Below are 24057 nucleotides of genomic sequence, written 5' to 3' on the forward strand. Positions count from 1 at the left end.
GCCTCCAAAAGTGGTCGGAGGAATGAGGGAAGAGGATGATGGTGGAGAGGACTTGGGAAGAGAGTAGGGGCTAGACCCAAAGTAGGGAACTGGCGGCCGGCCGTGAGGACTCCCCCTCCCGCCCCCCGCGATGGCTGCAAGACCCGGGACCTCCCTGTCGTACCTGAGAGGAGGGCCTGGCCCGTGAACTGCCCGTACACGGAGGCAGCATGGGGAAAGGCATTGAAGGGCGGGACCGAGGCACCGGCTGGGACCCCGGAGCCGACTTGCTGCAGATCCAAAAAGGCGGAGCTAGATAAAGAGGAAGGGGTGGAGCTAGAACTGGACACCTCGGGGGTTTCCTGCTTTATGGCGAAGGGTGAATGAGGATCTGCCGGAGGGAGGGAGACAACAAGGAGAGAGGGGTGTGAGATGATGGGGCGGGAACATGCACAAACCAAGCCATGAGATGCGGGAGGGGCGGGGCGGCGAGGCGCGGGCGGGCTCCTCCCTGAGGCGGGGCGCGGGGAGTGGGCGGGGCTACGCGGTGTCACTCAGGTTGGGGGAGGAGGTGAGAGGGCACTTCTGTCTCCCTGCTGTGCCTCTGTGAGTGTAGACGCAGGTCGCGTGTGCCCCGCGCTGCGGGGCAGGCGGAGAAAGGGCCGAGGACAGAAGGCGAGACCCTCTCGACCCACCTGCTGACCGGCCAGCAGAGTCCCCTCTCCTCTTCAGGCCCAGGGCCCTAACACCTTCCTCCTCTCCACCAGCCAGCTCTGCCCGCCAGCCGGCTCCCGCATGGCCCAGGAGATTCTGGGCATCGTACCTGCTACCACGGGGTAGGTCTGATGAGTCGAGAGGTTGCGCCCCAAGGGTGTATTGGAGGGGGTCAGGGTGGCCTTCCCGTCGTCCAGGGCGCTGTTGAGCAAGGGCAGCGGGTAAAGACCCTGGGGAACAAGAAGAAGTGAGCGCACAGAGGCTGTGGGCGGCAGGCTCTCCTTTTAAAGCCCCCCCACCCCCGCCAGCCGGCTCCCCCTAGAAAATACCTGCTTCCTCTGTCCCCTCTTCCCGCTCACTCGCTCAGTCTTGACTCCACTTAGTCTGTTTAATCAGTTCTTATTCTCTGACTTACAGCCCTTCTGTTTTTCTCCCAGTTCTAGGGGCAGAACTCGCCCTCCGCGGCAGCTCTGGAATTCAAGGCTGGCTGGTGGCAACAGCGCCAGACACAGAAGAGAGTGGGTCCTTCCAAGGACCACACCCTGGCTGGATGCTGGGCCCCTTCCGGGTTTCCTCATCCTGTCTGGGCCCACGGAGGGCAAGATGCAGGGCTGGGGCAGTTAGCACGTGGGACTGTTCAGGGTGCTTTCCTCCTTTCATTAAAATATTCTCCAGATGGGAAATGGAGGCACAGAGCTGGTCAAGACACTTCTCACACTCCCACAGAAGTCACACTCCCCTGGTCTGACTTCAGGACCTATGTTCTCAACCACTGCTCTGCAGTGGATAACATCATGACCACATCTTACATGTAAAGACAGCAGGCATTAGACATTGCCTGTGTTATCCTGATCCATTTCTCCCAACAGCCCTGTGACGTAGGCAAGCAATATTATGTCTGAGATGCTGAGAGCCTGAAGACCAGAGAGGTGAATGTCCTAGGTGCGTATGAAGTGGAGTCTAAATCGAGGACATCTGATCCTGACCCCTGCGCTCTCTCCTTCAGTAAAACGACAGACCTGACACCTAAGCAAAATAGGTAGACTTCTTCCCTCTCTCTCCATATCCAAGCAAACATAAATGTGCACATTAAGCTTGAAGATGATATTTGTGGTTACTTTTGTTTAAAAATTCTTTATCAAGTACCCCCGGGGGTTTTCATTTTAGACTTCACTGAGCCTCCCCTGACATGAGTGGGCCATTTCCTCCAATGCTTCTTCCAAGAAGAACTTGTTCAATTAAAGGCAAGGGTACATCACCCCTCATCATGATACCCTCCCATCAGGCCACGAAACAGCACACACCTCTGCTCCCCACATGTGGATCACACATGTCACTAATATGCTCTGTGAACCGGTGTGCAAAAACCAAAATCAAGGCTTGTGCTCCATGGTTATATAACAACTCTCTAAAGGCAATCGCTTTCAACGATTTGAGCTGGGTTCTCCAAGGAGCCACAGCAGCTTCTGGTTGCATGCCAGGCACTTATGGAAGTTGCAGTCAACTCTGGAGACCACAAGGGCACCATTATCCTGTAGCAGCAATTACTGACTAAATGGCACTCTGGTTCTACACCTTCTGAGGGAGCTTCCTGCTTCTAGTCAGGGTACAGTTACTTAGAGCCTGGTTTCATGAAATTTAACAAAATGCCTGATTTCTAGGAAATGTAAGAAAAGTTTAAAATGTTTTGTGGACATGTTGATCTGATATAAAACACCTCCTCAAAATCCTGGTGGTGTTAGTCATGTCCAACATTCTGTGACCCTATGGACTGTAGCTCACCAGGCTCTCTCAGCACGGAATTCTCCAGGCAAGAATACTGCAGTTGGTTGCCCTTCCCTTCTCCAGGGGCTCTTCCTGACCTAGGGATTGAACCCAAGTCTCCTGTATTGCAGACAGATTCTTTGCTATCTGAGCCACCAGGGAGGTGAAAGTTGCTTAGTTGTGTCTGACTGTTTGTGACCCTCCAGGCCAGAGTACTGGAGTGGGTAGTTGCTGCTCCCTTCTCCAGGGGATCTTCCCAACCCAGGGATTGAACCCAGGTCTCCCGCATTGCAGGCAGATTCTTTACCAGCTGAGCCACAAGGGAAGCAAGCCACCAGGGAAGCCCCACCTCAAAATCCTATAGCTCTCCAAAATCTAACAATTCAGTGAAAAACAAACCTATAAATCAGACATTTCAGTAATGTTACCCCAAATGCCTTAAACATCTCAAGGATGATTGGATTTCTTATTGGGGTGGGATTTGAATTGGGGTGCAGAGGACACAATTCCTCAGGACTTGGACAAGTTTGAGCTCTTGTTCTGCAATCACCAGCTTAGTAGCTTTAGTCTCCTTGACCTCTCTGAGCCTTGGTTTTCTCACCTGTGTAACAGGCATAATAGATCTTCTTTACAAGGCTGATGCAAGGATTAAAGGAGATTTTATATACCTACATTAAACACCTAGCACAAAATGCCTAGTAACAAACATTCAATAAACAGCTACTTTAGAGTTATGTGAAGGGTCACAAGCTGCCCAGTTCTTGAGGCTCTGTCATCATAATATTCACATTGTGTTGATCTGTTCCTTGATGCACTTGTGAAATAGAGGAACAAGAGCTTTGCAGACTCCTAACTGTGCCTGGTAGTAAAAGAGCAACCAGAAATGAGCCCACAGAAATGTTTATGTTGAATGCTTTGCCCTTTGTTGATTTTACAGAAAAGATGGCCATGCTTTTGCCCCATCCTGAGGTCAGGTGTGAGGAACTGTGCTTCTCTCTCAGCTTCCCAGACCAGAGGCCCTTTCCTTGCCCAGCAAGAGGACACTGGGGTGTTCCTTTGGCAACACTGGCAGCTGTGGGAAAGGCAAGGAGCCCCAGGCACAGGCTGGGTCCTCCCTGTCCTTCCACATCGAGCAGGGGAATGAATGAGGGAGGGAGTGATTGGCTGAGCAAGGCACTCAATCAGTAATGGTCATTACTGAACCTCCATCTCCTCAACTGTAGGATGAAGGAGTAGAGTAGTTGCATGGTTTTTAAGTTCTCTTTTTCCAGTCTTCAAATAAGAACTCACATAGGAGCACCATATTTAAAACAGGTGACAGTGGACCAGTCTGAATGAAACCAGGGCCTAGAGGTCTGAGCTCCACAAACTTTCACTTCTGTCAGCCCTCTCCACCCTCCTAGGCCCTAGTCCTCTCCAGGCAAATGAAAGACTGGACTGAACGGGCCCTGTGGGTCCTCTGGCTCAAGACTCTCCATTTGCATGATCCCCTATGTATGTATGCCAGTTTGGAGTAGGGTCTTGGGACGCCTTATAATCAAGCAAGGTCCCTCAGAGGGGTAGGGGAGCTCAGGAGTGGTTCTGCACAACCCAGTGGGTCTCAGCAGCAAGGTTTCTCTACCAGGACACTGAGCTGTGTGGGGTCCATATCTCATAGCAGGTTCCCGGCAGACCTACCCCTGTGGCCCCATTCCCCTCCTGCCCAGTCAACCCCGGCCTGGGGTGCCATGTGCTGACTCGTGGCTGATCGCCCTGCCCTCTCCCCAGGTCTGCTGACGGCCAGCCTTCTCTGAAGCCCTCCTGGTTGTCACAGCCCAGGCTGATAAAATCGCTGACGCAGATTGCCTGCCCAGCTGCGTTGTTGGCAAGGGCCCAGCCGCCCAGACGGTCACTGGCAGTGGTTCAGCCGGTGACTGGCATCGTCACCATTGTCCTGCTCAGATCTTAAAGGTACACGGGCTTGCCTCACTCCTGGCTCAGATGACACCTTGAGCTGAGAGGGATGAGCAGTAGAGAAAATCTTCAGCTGATTGATGTTGGGTTAGGGGATGGGGAAGACACTGAGACTGTGGTGTTGACAGAAGATAATTAACAGAGGTGCAGAGTTATTTTTTGGCTCCTGGAGACACTTTGGACATCTCTGCCAGTTTTTCATAGAAGCCAACCCCTGATAAGCCATTTCACCTGTCCCGAACACTGGGAATAAAACTTTGCTTGTAGCTTGCATTTCTCGGGCTGCATTTCTCATTGCATTTACTCAGTCTACCTTTATTAAGCATCTGTTAGAGGGGCACAATGGGAGATGCTGGAGGTAAAAAAGATGCCTTGAGATGCTGCCCTATGCTCAAGAAATGTGCTGTATCTTGACATCTCTGTCTGCTAGGCAGTGACACTACCCCATGAGTTCTGGGGGGTGGCCCCTCCCACCCCGGACATGCAGAAGTCTGGGAGAGTGAAAATGAAGCGTGTCTGAGGGGCAGGGAAGAATTCATGGACCAGGTGAGGCTTGAGCTGAGTCATACTAGCCGAGCAGTACTTTTCCAGGCAGAGAAGTGGGAGGAAGGCATTCAGCGAGGAGGGCACACCGTGTGCCGGGGCAGAGAGGTGTGAACAAGAGGAGCGAAAGCATGGCAGGCACAGGGGTGGGGAGGCGTGAGTGGCGTGAGGCGGGGCTGGAGGTGCTGGTGGAGGTCATGCTGTAAAGGCTGGAGCTGCGACTTTATTGCTGTAGGACCTGACCCTGCTATCTGGGGGAGACACTGTGGCAGGGGGATGGCACGGTTGGTTGCATTGCTCTAAGCTCAGAGGCTACAAGTGAGGGAAGGCAGGGGGCTGGAAGGATGAGCAGGAAGATGCTGCTAGCGTCTGGTGAAATAATGCCCATGACGGCCTTGGAGCTGCTGGAAGCATGTGCCCTGGGCCCATCAAGCAACTTCTAGTTGCTTCTAGAATTGCCAGTTGATTAGGGAGCTTTCAGAGACCATGTCTTGCTCTGCCCTCCTCCCTCCCTCCCAACTGTCTGCTCGCCTCCCGTGCCCAGCTGGCCCCTCACCTGCTCGCCTTTGGTGTGGCTGGGGGAGGCGTAGGCCTCCGGGTAGTGCTGCCGATCAAAGGGGCATTCAAGCGACTCGAGGTGGTGCTGGCTGAAGGTGTCCGTGCGGAGGTGTTTGCGGGGCCCGCTGCTGCTGCTCTGGGAGTCAATGCTCAGCCGGCAGCTGTCCTGGTCACCTGGCAGGCATCCCCCGGCAGGGAGAAAGCTTTCAGGGGGCTTGTCAACCCATTGCCCAGGCCAGAGTGGGGAAGCAGACTCAATTGGGAAGAGGGAAGAGCAAGACTTCCGGGTGGCTTAGAGACAATCCACAAAGTCCTGGGCCTAAGGGGGTCTCTGTCTCATCAGTAGTAGTAGTATTAGTCACTCAGTCATGTCTGACTCTTTGTGACACCATGGATTGTAGCCCACCAGGCTCCTCTGTTCATGGGATTCTCCAGGCAAAAATAATGAAGTGGGCAGCTGTGCCCTCCTCCAGGGGATCTTCCTGACCCAGGGATCAAACCTATGTCTCCTGCATTGCAGGCAGATTTTTTACCACCTGAGCCACCAGAGAAGCCCTGTCTTAGCAGTTGCCCTCCTGCACCCCCAACCTACCCTTTGGTCCCCCCAACACTCACTGTCATCCATCTTCCTCTTGCTGTCGCTGCCAGGCTGGGCGATCCCCAGGAGCCCATTGATGGAATAAGTAGAACCCAGAGAGTCCGACTGTGGAGATTCTGGGGGCGTCACAGCTGAGCTGGGGACTGCAGTGGGGCAAGACAGAGGGTCAGGATGTGGGCCTGACACCCCTCAGAGCCCCTGACACCACCACAGAGGAGTCAGGGGCCCTGCCTACTGGTGCCAGGGTTCTGGCTTGTGTTGTTTCCAGCCCTAAACATTTCAGAGAATCTTCCCTGGGATTCCAGCCAGGTTTGGGCTCAGTTCGAACATATGGGTATGTCTGTGTGGACATGTTTGTGTGCAACTCTGTGTGTGTACATGGATGGGAGTGTGTATGCAAGGGGCTGAGTGTGACTGTGGGACCCTCGGCACTCACTCAGCGTGTGTCCTGGGCTCAGGGACTTGGTGGCCACGCAGCTGTCTATGGGAAGGTTGAATGGCTGCTGCACTTTAGTCCGGATGATTCTGTAAGGAAGAGAAGAAAAGCCCTTATAGCAGAAGGAGACAGGGCTTCCGGCTGCCCCAGCTCCATCCACCTTTTTGAGATCCCACTTGAGTATCTATAGACATTCAGCCCAAACTCAGCTCATTGTTCTTTTAGTTGCTAAATTGCAACTGACTCTTTGCAACCCCGTGGACTGTAGCCCACCAGGCTCCTCTGTCCATGGGATTTTCCAAGCAAGAATACTACAGTGAGTTGCCATTTCCTCCTCCAGGGAATCTTCCTGATGCAGGGATCAAACTTGAATCTCCTGCATTGCAGGTGGATTCTTTACCCACTGAGCCATCCGGAAAGCCCCAAACTCAACCTGTCCACACTCAAACCCACGACCTTACTCCTCACGCCTGGTCCTTCCCACTGTTCCCATTCCATGATTAGCCCACCGGTCACTCAAGGCAGAAGTACAGGTGGGTCTCAGTATCTGCCTCCCTCCCTCCTCCATTGAGCCGTCATCAGGTTTGGTAGATTTGACCTCTTAACTCTCTTCAGCATTGATCCCTCTCTGCATCTCACTGCCACCACTAAACTCTACCTCCAGGGTCACTCACTGGCCCACTCGTATCTGCTCTTGACCCTTTCTAATCTTTTCTTTCTATTGCAGCCAGACTGGACTTTCTGAAATGCAAGTCAGTCTCATGGTTAACATCTCGTGCTAAGGTTCTTGCCACTGCTTATAGGTGAGAGGTAAGAATACGTAGCATGACCCCCGGCCTCTGAGGGGCAAACAGACTTTATTCACATCTCCACCTCAGTCTACCTTGTGCTCTCCCCTTCCCTTTACCTGCTGGCTTTCTTTTCAGCTTTTCTTTTCTTTTTGGCCATGCGGCTTGTGGGATCTTAGTTTCCCAACCAGGGATCCAACTCAGGCCCTCAGAAGTGAAAGTGCAGAGTCTTAACCACTGGACTGCCAGGGACTTCCCTCTTTCAGCTTCTCGTATAAGATCTTATTAGCCACAGGGCCCTTGCACATGCTCTCTCAAGCTCCTTTCACTCCCCCTTTCACCTAGGTAACTCTTATTTGTTACTTCTTACTTGGGACATCTTTTCATAACCTCCCTAAACCAAGCCACCTGACACCAGCTCAATACCCTCATATTTTTCTCCCTAGCCAGACTTAGAACTGCGTGGACATCAATTAGGACTTGGTTAGTGTCTGTTTTCCTACTGGACTGTAAGTGCCACACAGACAAGACTTGTGCATCTCCATGGGGTACATGTGTGCTAAGTCATTTCAGTTGTGTCCAACTCTGCAACCCGACAGACTGTATGTTCCTCTGTCCATGGGAGTTCCAGGCAAGAACACTAGAGTGGGTTGCCATTTCCTACTCCAGCCTTAGGGCCTACACATGAGTAAAGTATGTGTGAATGAATGAGTGAGTGAATAACTGACTGAGGTGGTGACTGAATGACTAAACAAATGAGTGGATGCTTGAATGAGGTCCAGGTTAGGGGTCTTGTGTCTCATGCAGGAAAGGCTTGATTCAAGAAGTTTCTTTTATTGAATGAAAGAGGATGTGGTATGTGGGGAAGGAAACTGCGAGAGTACAGCCCTGGGGAGGGGGATACGTTGAGGTGGGAGTGGGGATGCTATAGAGGTGTGGTACCTACCCTGGGCCCAGGGCACTTCCAGCCTGACTCTTCAGCATGCAGCCCCCTCCAAGGTTCTGTTCCACTCAAGTCAGGTCTCCATCACGATTCCCCCAAAGCCCAGGGACCCCAGTCCCTGGCTGCGGTGTCCGTCTCACCTGTTGATGGAGCTGACACTGGGCACAGTGTCGTTGTCACACACACCCTCAGCCAGGAGCCGGTCCCGGATCTCCCAGGCGAACATGGTTGGGTTCTGCCGCTTGTAGTCCCCGATCTTCTCCACCACCTTGGGGGTGGCCACCTTAGGCTTTGAGCCCCCTATCACTCCAGGCCGGATGCTGCCAGTCTCGTAGTACCTACTCCAATAGAGAACCCCAAAGAAGTACCCAGTAAGCAGGTGGGGATCTTTGGGCAGCAAATTAGCCAGAGACTCTCGTTCCCCTCTGAGGCTGCTTGGGGAAGGGCCTGAGGGGGTGAATGGTGACCCCCAAGGGTGGTCTCTGGCACCATGTTCCTGTCACTGCCTGTTTCCCTTGCACGGGTAGGTTTATGCTGCTGCTGAACCAGAACGCTCTTCAAAAGGCCTCACCCTGGGATGCCTGGTTTCTCTCTTTCCTGTCATCCCTCTGCACCTGAACACCTTCAGGAAACACCTTATGGAGCACAAAAGATCCCCCTTCTAAGAAAGGACATTTTGAGTGTGCTCTGTGTGTACATACAGGCTCAAGGTGGTGGCCGTTTGCTCCATCCAGTTTTCCTTGGCTGAAGCATGACTGACTGTTCTCGACCATCCTGGTTCTACCCCTCCTTCCCCAGAAAGCCAGCTGGGGTCATTGGGCCTTCTGCCCTGACTTTCTGGTTTCACCTTTGTTCTCCATAAAACCCCTCCAACCCCCCTCCACCCCACCCACAGCCCCGGCCACTGGTTTTCCACCAGGTTACATGGTTCAGGTTGAAGCTGGTCCTCATGGACTCTGGAACGCCAGCCTGGCTTGGAGCCCTGGCCATGTCCAGCTCCCTAAGCTAAGCCAGCTCTCTCGGGGTCTCCCCACGCCCCATCCCCCATCCCCCAACCAGCTGCTTAGGCAGATCAGTGACCTGTGTCAGGATAGCCTACCTCTCCTCCTTGGGGAAACTCTGGTCTCTTCTGTCATGAAATAAAACCTCTTTAATATTCCCTTTTGGGTGTCACCATCCACTAGCACTCAGCCCCTCTTGGGGTGCTGCAACCCACCTGGGAAACCCCTCTCCTGACCCCAGGAGACCCGGGGACCACAATTTTCCCTGATGACTCCCACCAGGGAGGCAGGGCTTCCCACGTTTAATTATAGGCCTTGACCTCTTTGAACCAGAACTCCTCCTGAATCTCACTTATGGGTTGGGTAAGGGAGACACTGAACTGACACAAAGCCCAGAAAACCCTGCACATGGGCACTTCCACTGGAGTGGCCCTCCAGGCTGGACTATGCTTTGCTGCTCCTGGCCCCTCCTGAGCCTTTAAGTTAACAGTTCTTAACTCTGGCTGCAGCAAATTAGAATCTTAGGGCTTAACACTATACCCAAACTTGGGCTCATTCCCCTAAAGTTCTGCCTTAACTGGTGTGGGCCGGGGCTGAGACATCCATTTATTTTCTAAATTAAGATTCCCCAGGTGACTCTACTGTGCAGCCAGGGCTGTGAACTGCTGCTCCGGAGTTGGCGTTCGTAAGCGTCACCTAGTCATCTCCTAAAAATCACGGTGTCCGGATCTGGCTCCCAGAGAGGGTGCTGCAATGGGCCTGGTCTGGGCCTTAGGATCTGCATTTCATCAAAACACCCCAGTGCTTCTGTTGCAAGTGCTCTGGGAGTTACAGTTCGAGAAGCACAAACTCAGACATCCCTCATGCTGGAGCAAGACCTCAGGAGCCACCTCTGATTGCGTGTCCCCTCCCTGTTGTTGTTGCTGTTCAGTCGCTCAGTCGTGTCCGACTCTTTGCGACTCTAAGGACCGCGGCAGGCTAGGCTTCCCTGTCCTTCACCACTCTCAGAGTTTGCTCAAACTCGTGTCCATCCCTTGGTCTCAGCAGGGGGAAAGCCTTTTGGGAAGATTCTTCTGCTTTAGGAACAAAGAAGCCTATAGAAACCAGGACATGGGGCAGAAGAGACCATGAGGGAGGGAGAAAGGAAAGGAAGGAGAAATGGATGAGGGAGGAAGGAAGAGCAGGAAACACACACAGACGAGCAGCAGATGGGCGAGGCCCGGAAGCCCTACCACATCCTGTTCAGATCCTGGAACCCAGGCCGGACACCGGAGTGGACCCGAGTCCCTGGGAGGGAAGGGGGTAGGGGTGAATTTTGTGCTTACCTGCCAAGGATCTTGCTGACACAGCCATGGCTGACACGGAGCTGGCGGGAGATGTCGCAAGGCCTCACGCCCTGGTGGGCTAGGTCCACGATGCGCTGACGCACCACTTCAGGCAGGGGTCTGCCATTCACAAAGGCCCCTCCCAGCTGGTTCAGCCCTCCGTGGCCTGAAAGACAGTAATCCGGGGGGACTGCTGTCAGGGCCACCAGGCAGAGAATCAGCCGGCATATGGGCCTTGGCTGTTGAGAGCCCCTAAACTTGAGCTCTGTTGGTCACATCCCCTGGGGATCCTGCTGTACCCCTCTGCTTCCCGCCTCTGAGTGGGGGCTAGCTCAGGGTGGCAGGGGCAGGGATGTATGATGCCACTGAGGGGCACATTCCACTCTGGGGACCTTTTGTGTCTGCTCAGCATTCTTTCATGGGCTTCCTAGAGGGCTCAACAGATAAAGAATCCACCTGCGATGACGATACACAGGAGACACAGGTTCAATCTCTGGATCAGGAAGATTCCCCTGGAAGAGGAAATGGCAACCCCCTCCAGTATTCTTGCCTGGAGAATTCCATGGACAGAGGAGCCTGGCAGGCTACAGTCCATGAAGTTGCAGAGTCAGACATGACAGAGTACACACACGGTCTCCTCTCAGACCCTCAGCACCTCACTCCAAATGACAATCCCACCATCTTTCTCTACCCTCTGGAAAGTATCTAAAGAGTTGAAGATTCAGGTTCTGTCTTCCTACTCTGAGGCTGAGCTGTGTGATCTTGGGGAAATCTCCATGTTTTCTCTGCGTCTCTGTTCATCTCTAAAATGAGGGCATGGGACGAAGAAATCAGTGGTATTTAAGTTTCTTATTCTCATTCTTCTTTTGAACTATAGAGCTAGATTTCTTAAGCACAAAGACAATGAGAAACCCAGACTCAAAAGAATAAAAGCAGAGCTTCTCTGGTTGATCTAGGATAGAGCAGGCCTTGTCCTTGGGCTTCCAATTTGAGCTCTGTTCGGAGCACTGAGAGGCAGGCAGAGGCCTCACTGGCCCATGTTCTGGGGCTTCCAGGACTGACGTGCCAGGCAGTGGGCAGTGGTACAGAACGTGGACACACTGTGATGTGCGCCTGTCTCCTTAGGTGCCTTCCTGACTTGGCCTCTACCCTCCAGCCCCAGCCTGTGTTTCATTCTGAGCCCATCCACCTATTCTCAATGCATATTTATTGAGTACCTACTACGTGGCAGGCACTGTACCAGCCCTCCCAATGTTGAGTTGGATAAGGTAGATGTGATTCCTGTACTTGCCTCATGGGGTTCAAGTGAAGAGTTAGACCAGCTCGTGGCCATATGGCATGGCCACATCTGGGACATCAGAAGTGGACCTGAGCCAGGACTGGGATTTGGACATGAAAGGGGTTATGGGAACCCTTGGAGGGGACCAAGCCCAGGCTCAGGGGACCAGAGAAAGGTTCCTGGTATTGGTATTGGTTTAGTTGCTAAGTCCTGTCTGACTCTTGCAACCCCATGGACTATAGCCTGCCAGGATCCTCTGACCATGGGACTCTCCAGGCAAGAATACTGGAGTGGGTTGCTATTTCCTTCTCCAAGGGATCTTCCTGACCCAGGAATCGAACCCAGGTATCCTGCATTGCAGGCAGATTCTTTACTGACTGAGCTATGAGGGAAGCCCTATAAGAGTTCCTGGAGAAGTCTAAACTGAGGCTGAAGATAAAGAGGCGTCAGACTAGAGAAGGAGATGAGGAAGAAAACTGTTCCAGGTAGTGAGAACAGCATGTACAAAGGCTTATAGGTGAGAAGGCATCTGTTAGATTTATTAACATACTCAATTCTCTAAAATCCCTAGATTCTGGGTGGGCGAGCTTCAGGCCCGAGGTTTTCCTTTGGCCAAGGAGGAGACCAGGGCTTAGAGAGTTACAGTGAGCATTCATGTGACTGATGTGACTCAGCCTGCATGATGGAGGGTCAAGATCTAACCAGGAACAAATGCTCCTGTTGGGGCTGCTGCGAGAGCCCTGTTCTGTGGCCAGAACAGATCCTGGAAACTTGGCCTTGGCCCTACAGTCCCACGCTAGAGATGCCATGGTCCCAGCATGATGATGTGGTGATCTGGCTAGGATGGCAGAGCCCCGGGGTGGGAGTCAGGGGGAACAGGTGGGCGGGTGAGGAGGAAGAGCCATTGCCAGGCCTCCTGTGTCAGCCCGTTAAGGACAATTTATGGCTGAGGGCTGGACGTGCCTCTGCTAGGCACACTGTGCTCATTACTGCCCACTGACTTAGCACATTCAGAACTGCCTTGCAATGACCCCTCAGGGGCTCAAGCTGTCTTCAGCAGAGCGGTCAATGTCTGTTTTTTTTAAGAGGCTACAAGTGCCTCTGGCCTGGGCACTGAGTCAGGAGGAAAAGCCCGCTAGCCAAACACCTGGCAGGAAGGACGCTATGATCCATCTCCCTAGTGGAGGCCACTGGGTGACCTTGGACACTGCTTCCACCTAGAACTGCTTCCAGTTCTAGGCAACTTGCCCTAGCCAGTGTTTCCACCAGGGCCAGGAAGACATCCCAGTGCTCAGCAAAGGGGCCTGAGCCCGCTTTGGAGAGGGCTGACTTCTCACTGGCCACAGGCAGTCCTGGAGAGTGAGTGGCTCAGCCTTTCCACCCTCACTCCATTCCTGAGGCTTTTGGCTCTTCTGGGTCCAGACACTGAACACAAGGGGGCACCAGAGAGCCACCCAAAGGGACAGACTTTGAGCAGCTCATCTTTGTCCCCATTTTCCAGAACTTAAGACTGCCAAGCCATCTAGGAGCTTAGGCGTCCATGCTAGGCCCACTACATCTGAAAGCTAGCGTTCCCACAGGTGGAAGTCTTCACCCCTAGAAAGGCAATTGGTTAAAAAAAATCAAAGGCTATTTTTTTGGTAGCATGAATTGGGAATTGTGCCTTAAAAACAAACCTATCCTGTTTCTCCGTTGAAGCTGTGGGGGATCACTGTCCTAAATCTTCCTGAAGGGCTTGTTAATCGATATCCTTAGAGACTCAAACTCTCTGGAACCCGCTGGAAGGGTTATTTACTAGATCAGCTGGCATCTGTGTGAAAGGGAAGATGTACTCATATCTCTGGCTCTTAAACTGTGAAGTCCTTGGTGATTTATTTCATTTTATTGACTTCTGAGTTCTTTATATTACCGTGCAAAGGGTGTTGGGCTAGATTCCTGTGTTGACTCTGCCTATTTTAATTTCTTTTTTCAGTAGTTTCTTTTATTCTGAAAAATTGCTTGAATTCTTTTGAAATATTCTTTAAATTTCCTTCTGAAGAGTAGTTTCTTCCCCCCCCCCCAAGGCTTATTATTATTAATTTGTTTACCCCTCCATGTATACAGTATTTTACCATCTAGTCATTTTTTAAATATAGTAGGTCCTTGTTTGTTACCTATTTTATTTATTTACTTTTTTGGCCATGCTGCATGGCACGTGGAATCTTAGTTCCCCAACCAGGAATCAAACCCACACCCCCCTCACTGGGAGCACAGAGTCTTAGTCACTGGCATACCAGAGAAGTCCCTAGTTATCTATTTTAGATATAGCAGTGTGTACATGTCAATCCTAAACTCCCAATCTATCCCTACCCCCTTACCTCCTTGGTAACCATAAGTTTTTTCTCTAAGTCTGTGAATCTGTATTTGCTTTGTAAATAAGTTCATTTGTATCAATTTTTTAGGTTCTGCATATAAGCAAAATCATATGATATTGTCTTTCTTGCCATATGTTTTTTATACATTTTTTAAGGGTCACGCTTCATTTACTGCCTGTTTTAATTTTATGATTTGAGAAAGTTGGGTTTTTTTTTCAAGCATATTGTTTCTATCCACTTAAGAGCTAAACAAAACGTCCTGCAGTGTCTGATGCTGACTTCAGGTGATGGCTGGTAAAGAAAATTTCAGAGAAAGACTAACTGCATGTACACCCCCCACCTCAGCCCCATCTTCTTAGAATAATGGTTTTTATTGTTTGTATATTACAGTTTTCATCTCTTTTGATCTCAACACATATATACCAAGTGGGAGTATGCTTAGTCTTGAAGTCTTGTCTGACTCTTTGTGACCCCATGGACTGTAACACACCAGACTCCTCTGTCCATGGAATTTTCCAGGCAAGAATACTGGAGTCTGTTGCCATTTCCTCCTCCAGGGAGTCTTCCTGATCCAGAGATGGAAACTGTGTCCCTTGTGTCTCCTGCATTGGCAGGTGAATTCTTTACCCACTGAGCCACCTGGGAAGCCCATATATACCAAGTAGTGAGTATAAATCAGAACACTGGGAAAGTCACCTTGAACAAGACAGGAAAGCTGGCCCTCGAGGAACTTTCAATCTTTGGAGAGATGCAGTCAGATAAATTGAACTTCCCTGGTGGCTCAGATAGTAAAGAATCTGCCTGCAATGCAGGAGACCTGGGTTCAATCCCTGGGTAGGGAAGATCCCCTGGAGAAGGGAATGGCTAGCCACTCCAGTACTCTTCCCTGGAAAATCCCATGGACAGAGGAGCCTGGTGGCTACAGTCCATGGGGTGGTAAAGAGTCGGACACAACTGAGCGACTAACACACATGAAATCAGATAAATTTGGAATCATCATGTTAAGAGAGAGGTTTTTAGGAAGAGGTAAGTCAGATGCCAGAGGAGCCCTAAGTGGTCAGAGGGAAGCTGTAGTACAGAATGACTGGGAGGTAACCAAGAGAAGAAGCTTCCATAGGAAGAAAATCCACACACAAGGCTTTGGTGCTGTCAAGACATGGAAAAACATTTACTATAGCTGTCGGAGAGGCAGGGTGGAGGGTGTGGAAAGAGCCTGCTGGCTGCAAATGGAGACAGGCCTTATGGTTTGAGGTTTGGAGCCGAGTCCTGGTCACCCAAAGGCTTTTGTCCCTCCTGTGTCCGGTGTGGGGGAGTGGACGCCTTTGGGCGAGTCACCACCAGACTAGCAGCCTAGAGGTGGGCGCATCCTTCCTTCCTGCCCCAGGGCTACCCATCATTGCTGACCACCTGTCCATGTGGTTGTGGACCAGGTGGGCTCTCAGGCCGGAAGCCAGGAATGAGTAGGAGCCCCTGGTTGGGCGGGGGTGGGAGGTGGGGAAGGTATGACCCAGGAAGAGGTTTGAGGCTTCCTGAACAAAGGCCCTTTGTTGGTCTGGAGGTCGTGGGGGTGGAGGAAGAAGATAAGACAGCCTGGCTGGACATAAGTGGGTTCTGACTGTGAGATCCTCAGACAAAGGGATGCCAACTTGCCTGGGGACAGAGAACTCTGAGCCTATAGTGAGGGGACAGAGCTCTACAAAGTTCTGGGTGAAGCCTGTGGTCCAGAAATGTATACTTGGAAAAGTGACCATTTGGAGAGATCTGAGGACTTTCTTTTGTCATTCTTCACTCCTTAACAGGGCTCTGAGGAGTAAGGATGGTAGGAGGAAAAGAGAAGGGGCTTCCCAGGTGGCACTAGTGGTAAAGATTCCACTTGTCAATGCAGGAGACACAAGGGACATGGGTTCCATCCCTGGGTCAGGAAGATCCCCTGGAGTAGAAAATGGCAACCCACTCCAGTATTCTTGCCTGAAAAATTCCATGGACAGAGGAACCTGGCAGGTTACAGTTCATGGGGTTGCAAAGAGTCACACATGCATGAGGACAAGAGAAAAGTCATTGCCCCATATTTCTGTTACATGCACAGATACTCAGACCCTTGAGATGTAGGATAATTTCCCTGTGCCCCACAATCTTTTTTCAATTTTGATTTAATTTTTCTTGGCCACGCCACATGCACAGAATGTGGGTTCTTAGTTCCCAGACCAGGGATTGAACCCATGCCACTGGAGTGGAAGCACAGTTTTAACCACTGGACCGCCAGGGAAGTCCCTGAGCCCCAAAGCCCAAGTCTTAGTCACAGCACTTCTTGCACTGGACAGTACCTTGATCTGTTTAGATTCTTTTATGAGCTCTCAAGGGCAGGAATCCTGTCTCTGTCTACCTAGCACCTGTTACAAAAGTTTAATTAACACTTTGGTAAATACACGTGGCAGAAAAATGCTTTACAAATGTGTGGGGGGCTGTTGTGATGGTTGGTGAGTGAGTCTTACATTCCCCACTGTAAGACCCCCAAGTCCCATGGTTGGGTACTTTCCCCGCTTTATGTTCTATTTAATTTCTCACATTGCTGCCTAGCCCGAAAGCGAGAATGGTTCGATGTATTGTGCTGTGAAAATTTCCACTTGACTATCTGGAGATTTTTGTTTCAGCCTAAAAGAACTGTCAAGATGAGCATATGAGCCTTGGAAGGACTACAGTGGAGGGTGCATCGGCTGCTTTCGGGTGTCCTGTAAGTCTCGCTGTACCCACCTGTCCTCCCCAAGGCACGGGTCCCCAGCCTCTAGGATCTAATGAGTGATGATCTGAGGTGGAGTTGATGCGACAATAATAGAAATAAAGTGCACAATGAATGTAATGCACTTGAATCATCCCAAGACCACCCCCTTACCCTCCACTCTGTAGTTTAATTGTCTTCCAGGAAGCAGGTCCCTGGTGCCAAAGAGGTTGCGGACCATAGCCTCAAGCATGGTGGCCATGCTAGAGTTACCCAGTCTCTGACCATCTCAGCCGCATGATGTTGTCTCCCCAGCACACTCACCTGCGGGCCTGTTCCTGCTGTAACCTCGCAGCTGTTCCCTTAGGCTCCATGCCTTTCTGGCACAGAAAGGAGTAAAGACCAGGACCTCTGCCTCAAATCACTGCCAAGGGAGACGCTCCAGGGCCGTGGAGACCTGGTGTTCCAACCTCTTGTCCCACCTTCCACCCTAAGTCTACATGCTGAGTCCCTCCGGTATCTATGAGGTTTAGGTTACCTGGGCACATTAGGCCCTTGGACTACAACAAGGGGCCGGTATGCTGAGAAGCAGCAGTGTGCATCTGGTTTTACCCTGGACTTGCTGCGTGACCTTGGTCTCTGTGCCTTGCACTCCTTCTCCCAAGGGTGACCAGAGAAGAGAGACAGTAGGTCGGTAAGGCTGCTGCTTGTTCCTCTCATCCGTCTCTCACTGGTTCCTTCCACCTGTGCCGCAACTCTGTCCGTCAGCCTCCTATGTCTTTGTCTTTATATTAATTGTGCGTTCTTAGTTGCTCAATGGTGTCTGACTCTTTGCAACCCCATGGACTGTAGCCTGCCAGATTCTTCTGTCCATGGGAATTCTCCAAGCAAGAATTCTGGAGTGGATTGCCATGCTCTCCTCCAGAGGATCTTCACAACCCAGGAATCGAACCCAGGTCTCCCGCATTGCAGGCAGATTCTTTACTGTCTGAGCCACCAGGGGAGCCCAAGGAAGAAGTAACTAACTTTATATTATGTCTCCCTTTTTTTTTTTTTTTTTAACCAGGCCCATCCCTTGGACCTGCAAACAACTAAATTCATCTATGCTGCCTCCCCAGCGTCTGCTTACAAAACAAAACCAAACCTCCCCTCGACTAGGAAACCTCTCTTTCTTATTGATGTCAACCAGATTTCTCAACAAGTGGTCATACTTGGCTGTTCCTATGTCCTTCCCTTCATCCCTTGCTATTCAGGGATCACACCGTGATATGCCTTATCCTTAGCAGGTGCTCAGATGCTAGGAAGTTGGTGGATGGTGGGTGCTGAGTTATCCCTCTTAAAGAGTCTTCTATGACAAGGCTTGGCACTTGGTCCCGGTTACTTGTGTTTCTCTTTAATGGGGTTCTCTTCCCTGCTTTGTTCTATGTTATCTACTTTTTTTCAGGCTTCACTGAGGTCTCAGTGATGCCTCACTGTACACCATCATCCTTGGTGATCCCACCCTCTCTCCTTTTACCTTCTAACCCTGTACTGATGGGATCCAGGCATCCAGCTATCTTCAGTCCAGATCTCTCCCCCATTAAAAAAAATAATTTTTAAAATTTATTTTTGACCACACTGGGTCTTCGTTGTGCTGTGTGGGCTTTTCCTTAGTTGCAGCGAGCAGGAGCTACTCTCTGGTTGCTGTGAAAGGACTCATTGCAGTGGCTTCTCTTGTGGCAGAGCTCGGGCTCTTGGGCATGTGGGCTTCTGTGGTTGTGGCTTCTGGACTCTAGAGCGCAGGCTCAGTAGTTGTGGCTCACAGACTTAGTTGCTCCACAGCATGTGGGATCTTCCCAGATCAGAGATCAAACCCATGTCTCCTGCATTGGCAGGCAAATTCTTTACCACTGAGCCACCAGGGAAGTCCTTCCCCCATGTTTATATTCAAATTGCTATCAGAAATTTCTGGGTGACAGAGGCACCTCCTCTAAGACTGTCTGGGTTGGTCACATTACCACCCGCCATGCAAGCATAAAACCTGACCTTCAGCTTCATCAGAGGCCAGCTTCTACCATACTGTCTGCATTACACGCTCAGAGACCTTGTATGTGACCTTGGAGCTCAGTGTGTCCTCCTGTCTTGGGGCCTTTGCACACGATATTCCCTCTCCCTGGCTTCTTCTTTTTTGAAAAATATGTATTTCTTTATTTTGTTGTGTCTGATCTTAGTTGCATCATGCAGGATCTTTTATTGAGATGTGTGGACTCTCTAGTTGTGGCTCAAAGGCTCCAGAGTGGTAGGCTCAGTAGTTATGTCCATGGGCTTTCTTGCTCTGATGCATGTGGGATCTTAGTTCCCTGACCATGGATCAAACCCATGCCCCCTGCATTGCAAGGCAGTTTCTTAACCACTGGACCACAAGGGAAGTCCTTGCCTGGCTTCTTTGTCTCTGAAACCCTAATCTCTAATGTAATCCTTGATGCACAGTAGGTACCGAATAAATGCTGGTTGAGTTCATTCCTGGAAGGAAGGAAAGAGGGAGGAAAGAAGGGAGGGAGGGAAGAGAGGGAGGCAGGAAAGAAAGCAGGACCAAAGCAAGCTGAGTGAAGCCCACACATTCTTTGCTTTCAGCAGAACTCTGTCTCTTTCAATGACACATACTCTTAGACATGAGTTGTTTTAAACATGAGGCCCAGACATCATGACACAGGAGAAGAGAGGTCTGCCTTCCTTCTGCAGGAACCATGGGATGAATGCAAGGGCCTTTCAGTTGGCTTTCACATCCAACCTTCAAGGTCATCATTAAGGTGTGACACTTGTCAGGCTTACACCTTTGCAGGGAGCATAATGGCTCACACACACCCTTGTCATTTGGGCAGGACAATTCTGTGAGATAAATATTCCTGTCACCAGTTTACACCAATAAGAAGACTGTCACCAACTCAAGACTTTGGGTTCCAAATTGGGAGGCCTTTTTTCCCTAACCCTGGCCATAGAGGGCTATGGAAAATGATGAGTGGTTTACAATGCTGGTGGGGAGATTTCTACATGCACCGAAGGAAAGAGCCACAAGACCTGGCTCCAGCTAGGGAGGACCACAGTTTGATAGTAAAAACCTCCTCTCCTGGGAACTGGGACATCCCTGACTCAGAGACCCACTTGATGAGTTTGTGACTCAGGGCTGTGGGGTGATATTACCCCTGATGTCTGTCCATAAAAAAGAAACTGGTTTCCCAGACCTCATAGCCAAGGAGTTCAGCACTGTGTTTTGGGTTCAAGGCCAAGGATATGACCAAGGCAGTCCTGGGATCCTGTTTCCTCTGACCTCCTCTGGCATTAAGTACAGCATCAGTCAGGAGCTGATCATAAAACACAAATCTGTTTCTAGGTATTTCAGCAGAGGTGCTTGAATAGAGGGACCTGTTTATCTAGGTGGTTGGAAGCTTGTAAGAACAGAGAGGAGCACTGGGATAACCCTGAGACAGTAACTGTGGGAAGATGCCCCCATTCCTAGGACCAGGGTAAAAATGGAAGAGGTTGGACTTATCAGAACCTTGACACTTTAAGGACGGGCCAAGGGGACTGGGCTCGGACCTCCAAGGTGATGGTCACTCTTGGCTGCCGCTCGTCCATCTGAGGGGCACAGGAGGCAGGGTTCCTGGAGAGTTTGTCTCTGGATCACCTGCTGCTGGTGAGGCATGCTGACAAGAACCACATGCAATAAGAGGAAAGCCCTGTTTCATCCTTCAGCTTTTTAGCCCTTCTGTGTGGCATGCTTATCAGTCCTTCATAGAAGCCCAAACTATAAGAAATATGCAAATCTGTCCTCTTGCTCAGATGAGTGGGGTGAGGTTCATTGATTCATTTATTTTCATCCACTGAAGCTGTATAGGGTAGAGGTTAGAAGAGCAAGCTCAGGAGAGAGACTGCCTACATACAAAGCCCTGTTCCTCCTCTGATTTTGGCATGAGCTTCACCTCTCTCTGCCTCTCTTCCTAGGCGTGCTGTGTGATCTACATAGTGTTGCGTGCTATACACGATGCGTGTATAGCACTCGAAAACATTCTCCATTATCATCTGACCATCACTGCTCCCAGGCCAGGCATGGCTCCAAGCTCCAGGGATGTACAGGGATTAAGACAGGTGGATCTTCACCCTCTTGGAGGTTATAATTTTATGGGAATAGTTTTAATTTAATGAACTTATTTCTCTGCAGGTGACAAAGCTCTCGCACCCCATCTACCCCATCTTCCTGCCTGGATCAGTTTCTGCTTTTCCTCCTTCAAAATCCTGAGTGATGAGCAAAAGGTGAGGTTGTAGAATTCCCTGAGGGACAGGAAGTCATCCCAGCTCCTCTTTCCCCTCTTGGGTTCCCTGGCTGGGTGGTTAGTCACTGATTTCTGGGCTTATTCTTGTGATTCCTTCTCCTAGCCTATTGGCCACTGTCCCTCCTGTGGGGCCTTCATGCACTTTAATGCAGCCCAAGAGGCCCCCGGGTTGTAAGGTCATGAGGACCAGCTCCCAGCCCCCTACACTCTGATGTTTTGGCAGATCTGAGGGTCTCCCAGAGCCCTTGGAATGAGAGGTAAGAGGTCTGGCTTCCTCGGATGCTCTTGCCTTAGATCAGCCCAGAGGTGGGAGGGTGTAGCCCTGTTCTTTCATCTCCAACAGGGAGAGAGGACTGGGAGGGGTGGAGGGAGGGAGACAGAGGGAGGATAAAGAGGATCCCCTGTATTAGTCTCTAACTGGGAAAGAACTAAGCTTGGCTGGTATTTTACCAAGATTTTCTTAAAAGAAGAAGAAAGAGGGGAAGGAGAAAGGGAGGATGGGCTACTTTCAGTATTCACCGCCCTCCCCCTAGAGTCAAACCTAGACAAACCTAGTTTAGTTCAGTTCAGTAGCTCAGTCGTGTCCGACTCTGCGACCCCGTGAATCGCATCACGCCAGGCCTCCCTGTCCATCACCAACTCCCCGAGTTCACTTAGACTCACGTCCATCGAGTCGGTGATGCCATCCAGCCATCTCATCCTCTGTCGTCCCCTTCTCCTCCTGCCCCCAATCCCTCCCAGCATCAGGGTCTTTTCCAATGAGTCAACTCTTCGCATGAGGTGGCCAAAGTACTGGAGTTTCAGCTTTTAGTATTAGTCCTTCCAATGAACACCCAGGACTACGTCAAGGCTATATATTGTCACCCTGCTTATTTAACTTATACACAGAGTACATCATGAGAAACACGGGGCTGGAAGAAGCACAAGCTGGAATCAAGATTGCTGGGAGAAATATCAATAACCTCAGATAGGCAGATGATACCACCCTTATGGCAGAAAGTGAAGAGGAACTAAAAAGCCTCTTGATGAAAGTGAAAGAGGAGAGTGAAAAAGTTGGCTTAAACCTCAACATTCAGAAAACGAAGATCATGGCATCTGGTCCCATCACTTCATGGGAAAGAGATGGGGAAACAGTGGAAACAGTGTCAGACTTTATTTTGGGGGGCTCCAAAATCACTGAAGATGGTGACTGCAGCCATGAAATTAAAAGACGCTTACTCCTTGGAAGGAAAGTTATGACCAACTTAGATAGCACATTAAAAAGCAGAGACAAACCTAGAGAGTGTATTAAAAAGCAGAGATACCACTTTGCCAACAAAGGTCTATGTAGTCAAAGCTATAGTTTCTCCAGTAGTCATGTATGTACCTGAGAGTTGGACCATAAGGAAGGCTGAGTGCCAAAGAATTGATGCTTTCGAACTGTGGTGCTGGAGAAGACTCTTGAGAGTCGTTGGACAGCAAGCAGATCCAACCAGTCTATCCTAAAGGATATCAACCCTGAATACCATTGGAAGGACTGATGCTAAAGCTGAAGCTCCAATACTTTGGCCACTGATGTGAAGAGCCAACTCATTGGAAAAGACCCCCATGCTGGGAAAGATTGAGGGCAGGAGGACAAGGGGATGACAGATGACGAGATGGTTGGATGGCATTATTGACTAAATGGACAGGAGTTTGAGCAACCTCTGGGAGATAGTGAGGGACAGGGAAGCCTGGCATGCTTCAGTCCATGGGGTTGCAAAGAGTCAGGCACAACTGAGCTGAACAACACAGACTGAACAACAACCCCCACCAAGAGTCAATGCTTAGGAATAAGACTGACAGCCAGGGGAGTGAGAAGGGCTCACTCTGGAGCCAGGCTGAGCTCTCTATGTGCATCTTCTCATCCAGTTCTCATAACAGCACATGATCCCCATTTTACAGATGAAGAGGTGTGAGCAGAGACTGTATGTAACTTGCCCAAGGGTGCATCATTACCAAAGGGCAGAACTGAGACTCCAGCTGAGGGCTCCCAGGTGCCCCTGGCACTGCCCCTGGCAGCGTGTGGCCATTCCAGATGGACAGTCAGAACTTTCCCTGCAGGCGAATGTGTCTTCACATCACCTGCCAAGCATGGGTGCATGGCAAAGCCCACTTCAGAAGCCTCTCTGGGTTTTTATGCTGTTGAGGTTGAATTTTTCCTTTTTTACAAGTTTTCTTTAGCCAGAGAATGAACCAAATTCCATTATATTTCCCCCCTCTTCCACACTGGTTTGTCCTCCTCCATGTCTTGATTGCCATCCACCTCCACTCCCTTTCTGCCCCCAGTCCTTCCTACGCAGGTTTTTATTCCTCTGTCCTCAGTCTTCTCCCATTGTCTTGCTAGTTTTTCTTTCCATCCCTTGCTGATGGCCTCTGCTCCTCTCAGCCCCTTCCCTGCCCCAGTTCCCTCCACTCCTGTCCAAGATAACAGACTCCTCCCCTGCACCTCTCCCCCAACTCATTCATGCCCAGTTTTCCCTTCTCTCTACCTTCCCCCCTCCCCTTGCTCTTCTGGCTGATTCCCCCTCCCTGAGCTGTCTTGTCTTTATTGCCTGCATGACTGCTCTGGTTCTCTAGCCCATCTTCCCCTCAAAGGCATTCGCAGCTCTGCTGTTATTCTTGTATTAGCATTGAACCCATTAAAGCTAATTTGTTTGCCCTAATCTCCATTTATTTTTCCCTAGTTGATATTAGATTTCCCTTTCTATTGCTCCAGCATGATTTTCTCTTTGTCTTCCTAATGGTCCACACACCACCCCCCCTTCTTCTATTAAT

At 50.6% G+C, this 24057-nt stretch overlaps 1 protein-coding gene across 5 annotated transcripts in view; it reads right to left on the reverse strand.

The window, feature by feature from the left end:
* The window catches only part of PAX8 (paired box 8), a 65234-nt gene that overhangs the window by 17249 nt on the left and 23928 nt on the right, over positions 1-24057 (reverse strand). For 2 of the 5 annotated variants that reach the window (XM_061432590.1, XM_061432588.1), the window contains exons 3-9: positions 10603-10768; positions 8417-8617; positions 6546-6634; positions 6127-6252; positions 5510-5685; positions 803-923; positions 164-370 (exon numbers count right to left, since the gene is read on the reverse strand). In XM_061432590.1, the coding sequence (XP_061288574.1) occupies positions 164-370; positions 803-923; positions 5510-5685; positions 6127-6252; positions 6546-6634; positions 8417-8617; positions 10603-10768 (1086 nt within the window). The remainder of the gene's footprint in view (positions 1-163; positions 371-802; positions 924-5509; positions 5686-6126; positions 6253-6545; positions 6635-8416; positions 8618-10602; positions 10769-24057) is intronic. The other 3 variants (XM_061432589.1, XM_061432591.1, XM_061432592.1) reach the window with 3 other exon arrangements.

This window comes from Bos javanicus, chromosome 11 (assembly GCF_032452875.1).
Source record: "Bos javanicus breed banteng chromosome 11, ARS-OSU_banteng_1.0, whole genome shotgun sequence".
Taxonomy (NCBI): Eukaryota; Metazoa; Chordata; class Mammalia; order Artiodactyla; family Bovidae; genus Bos; species Bos javanicus.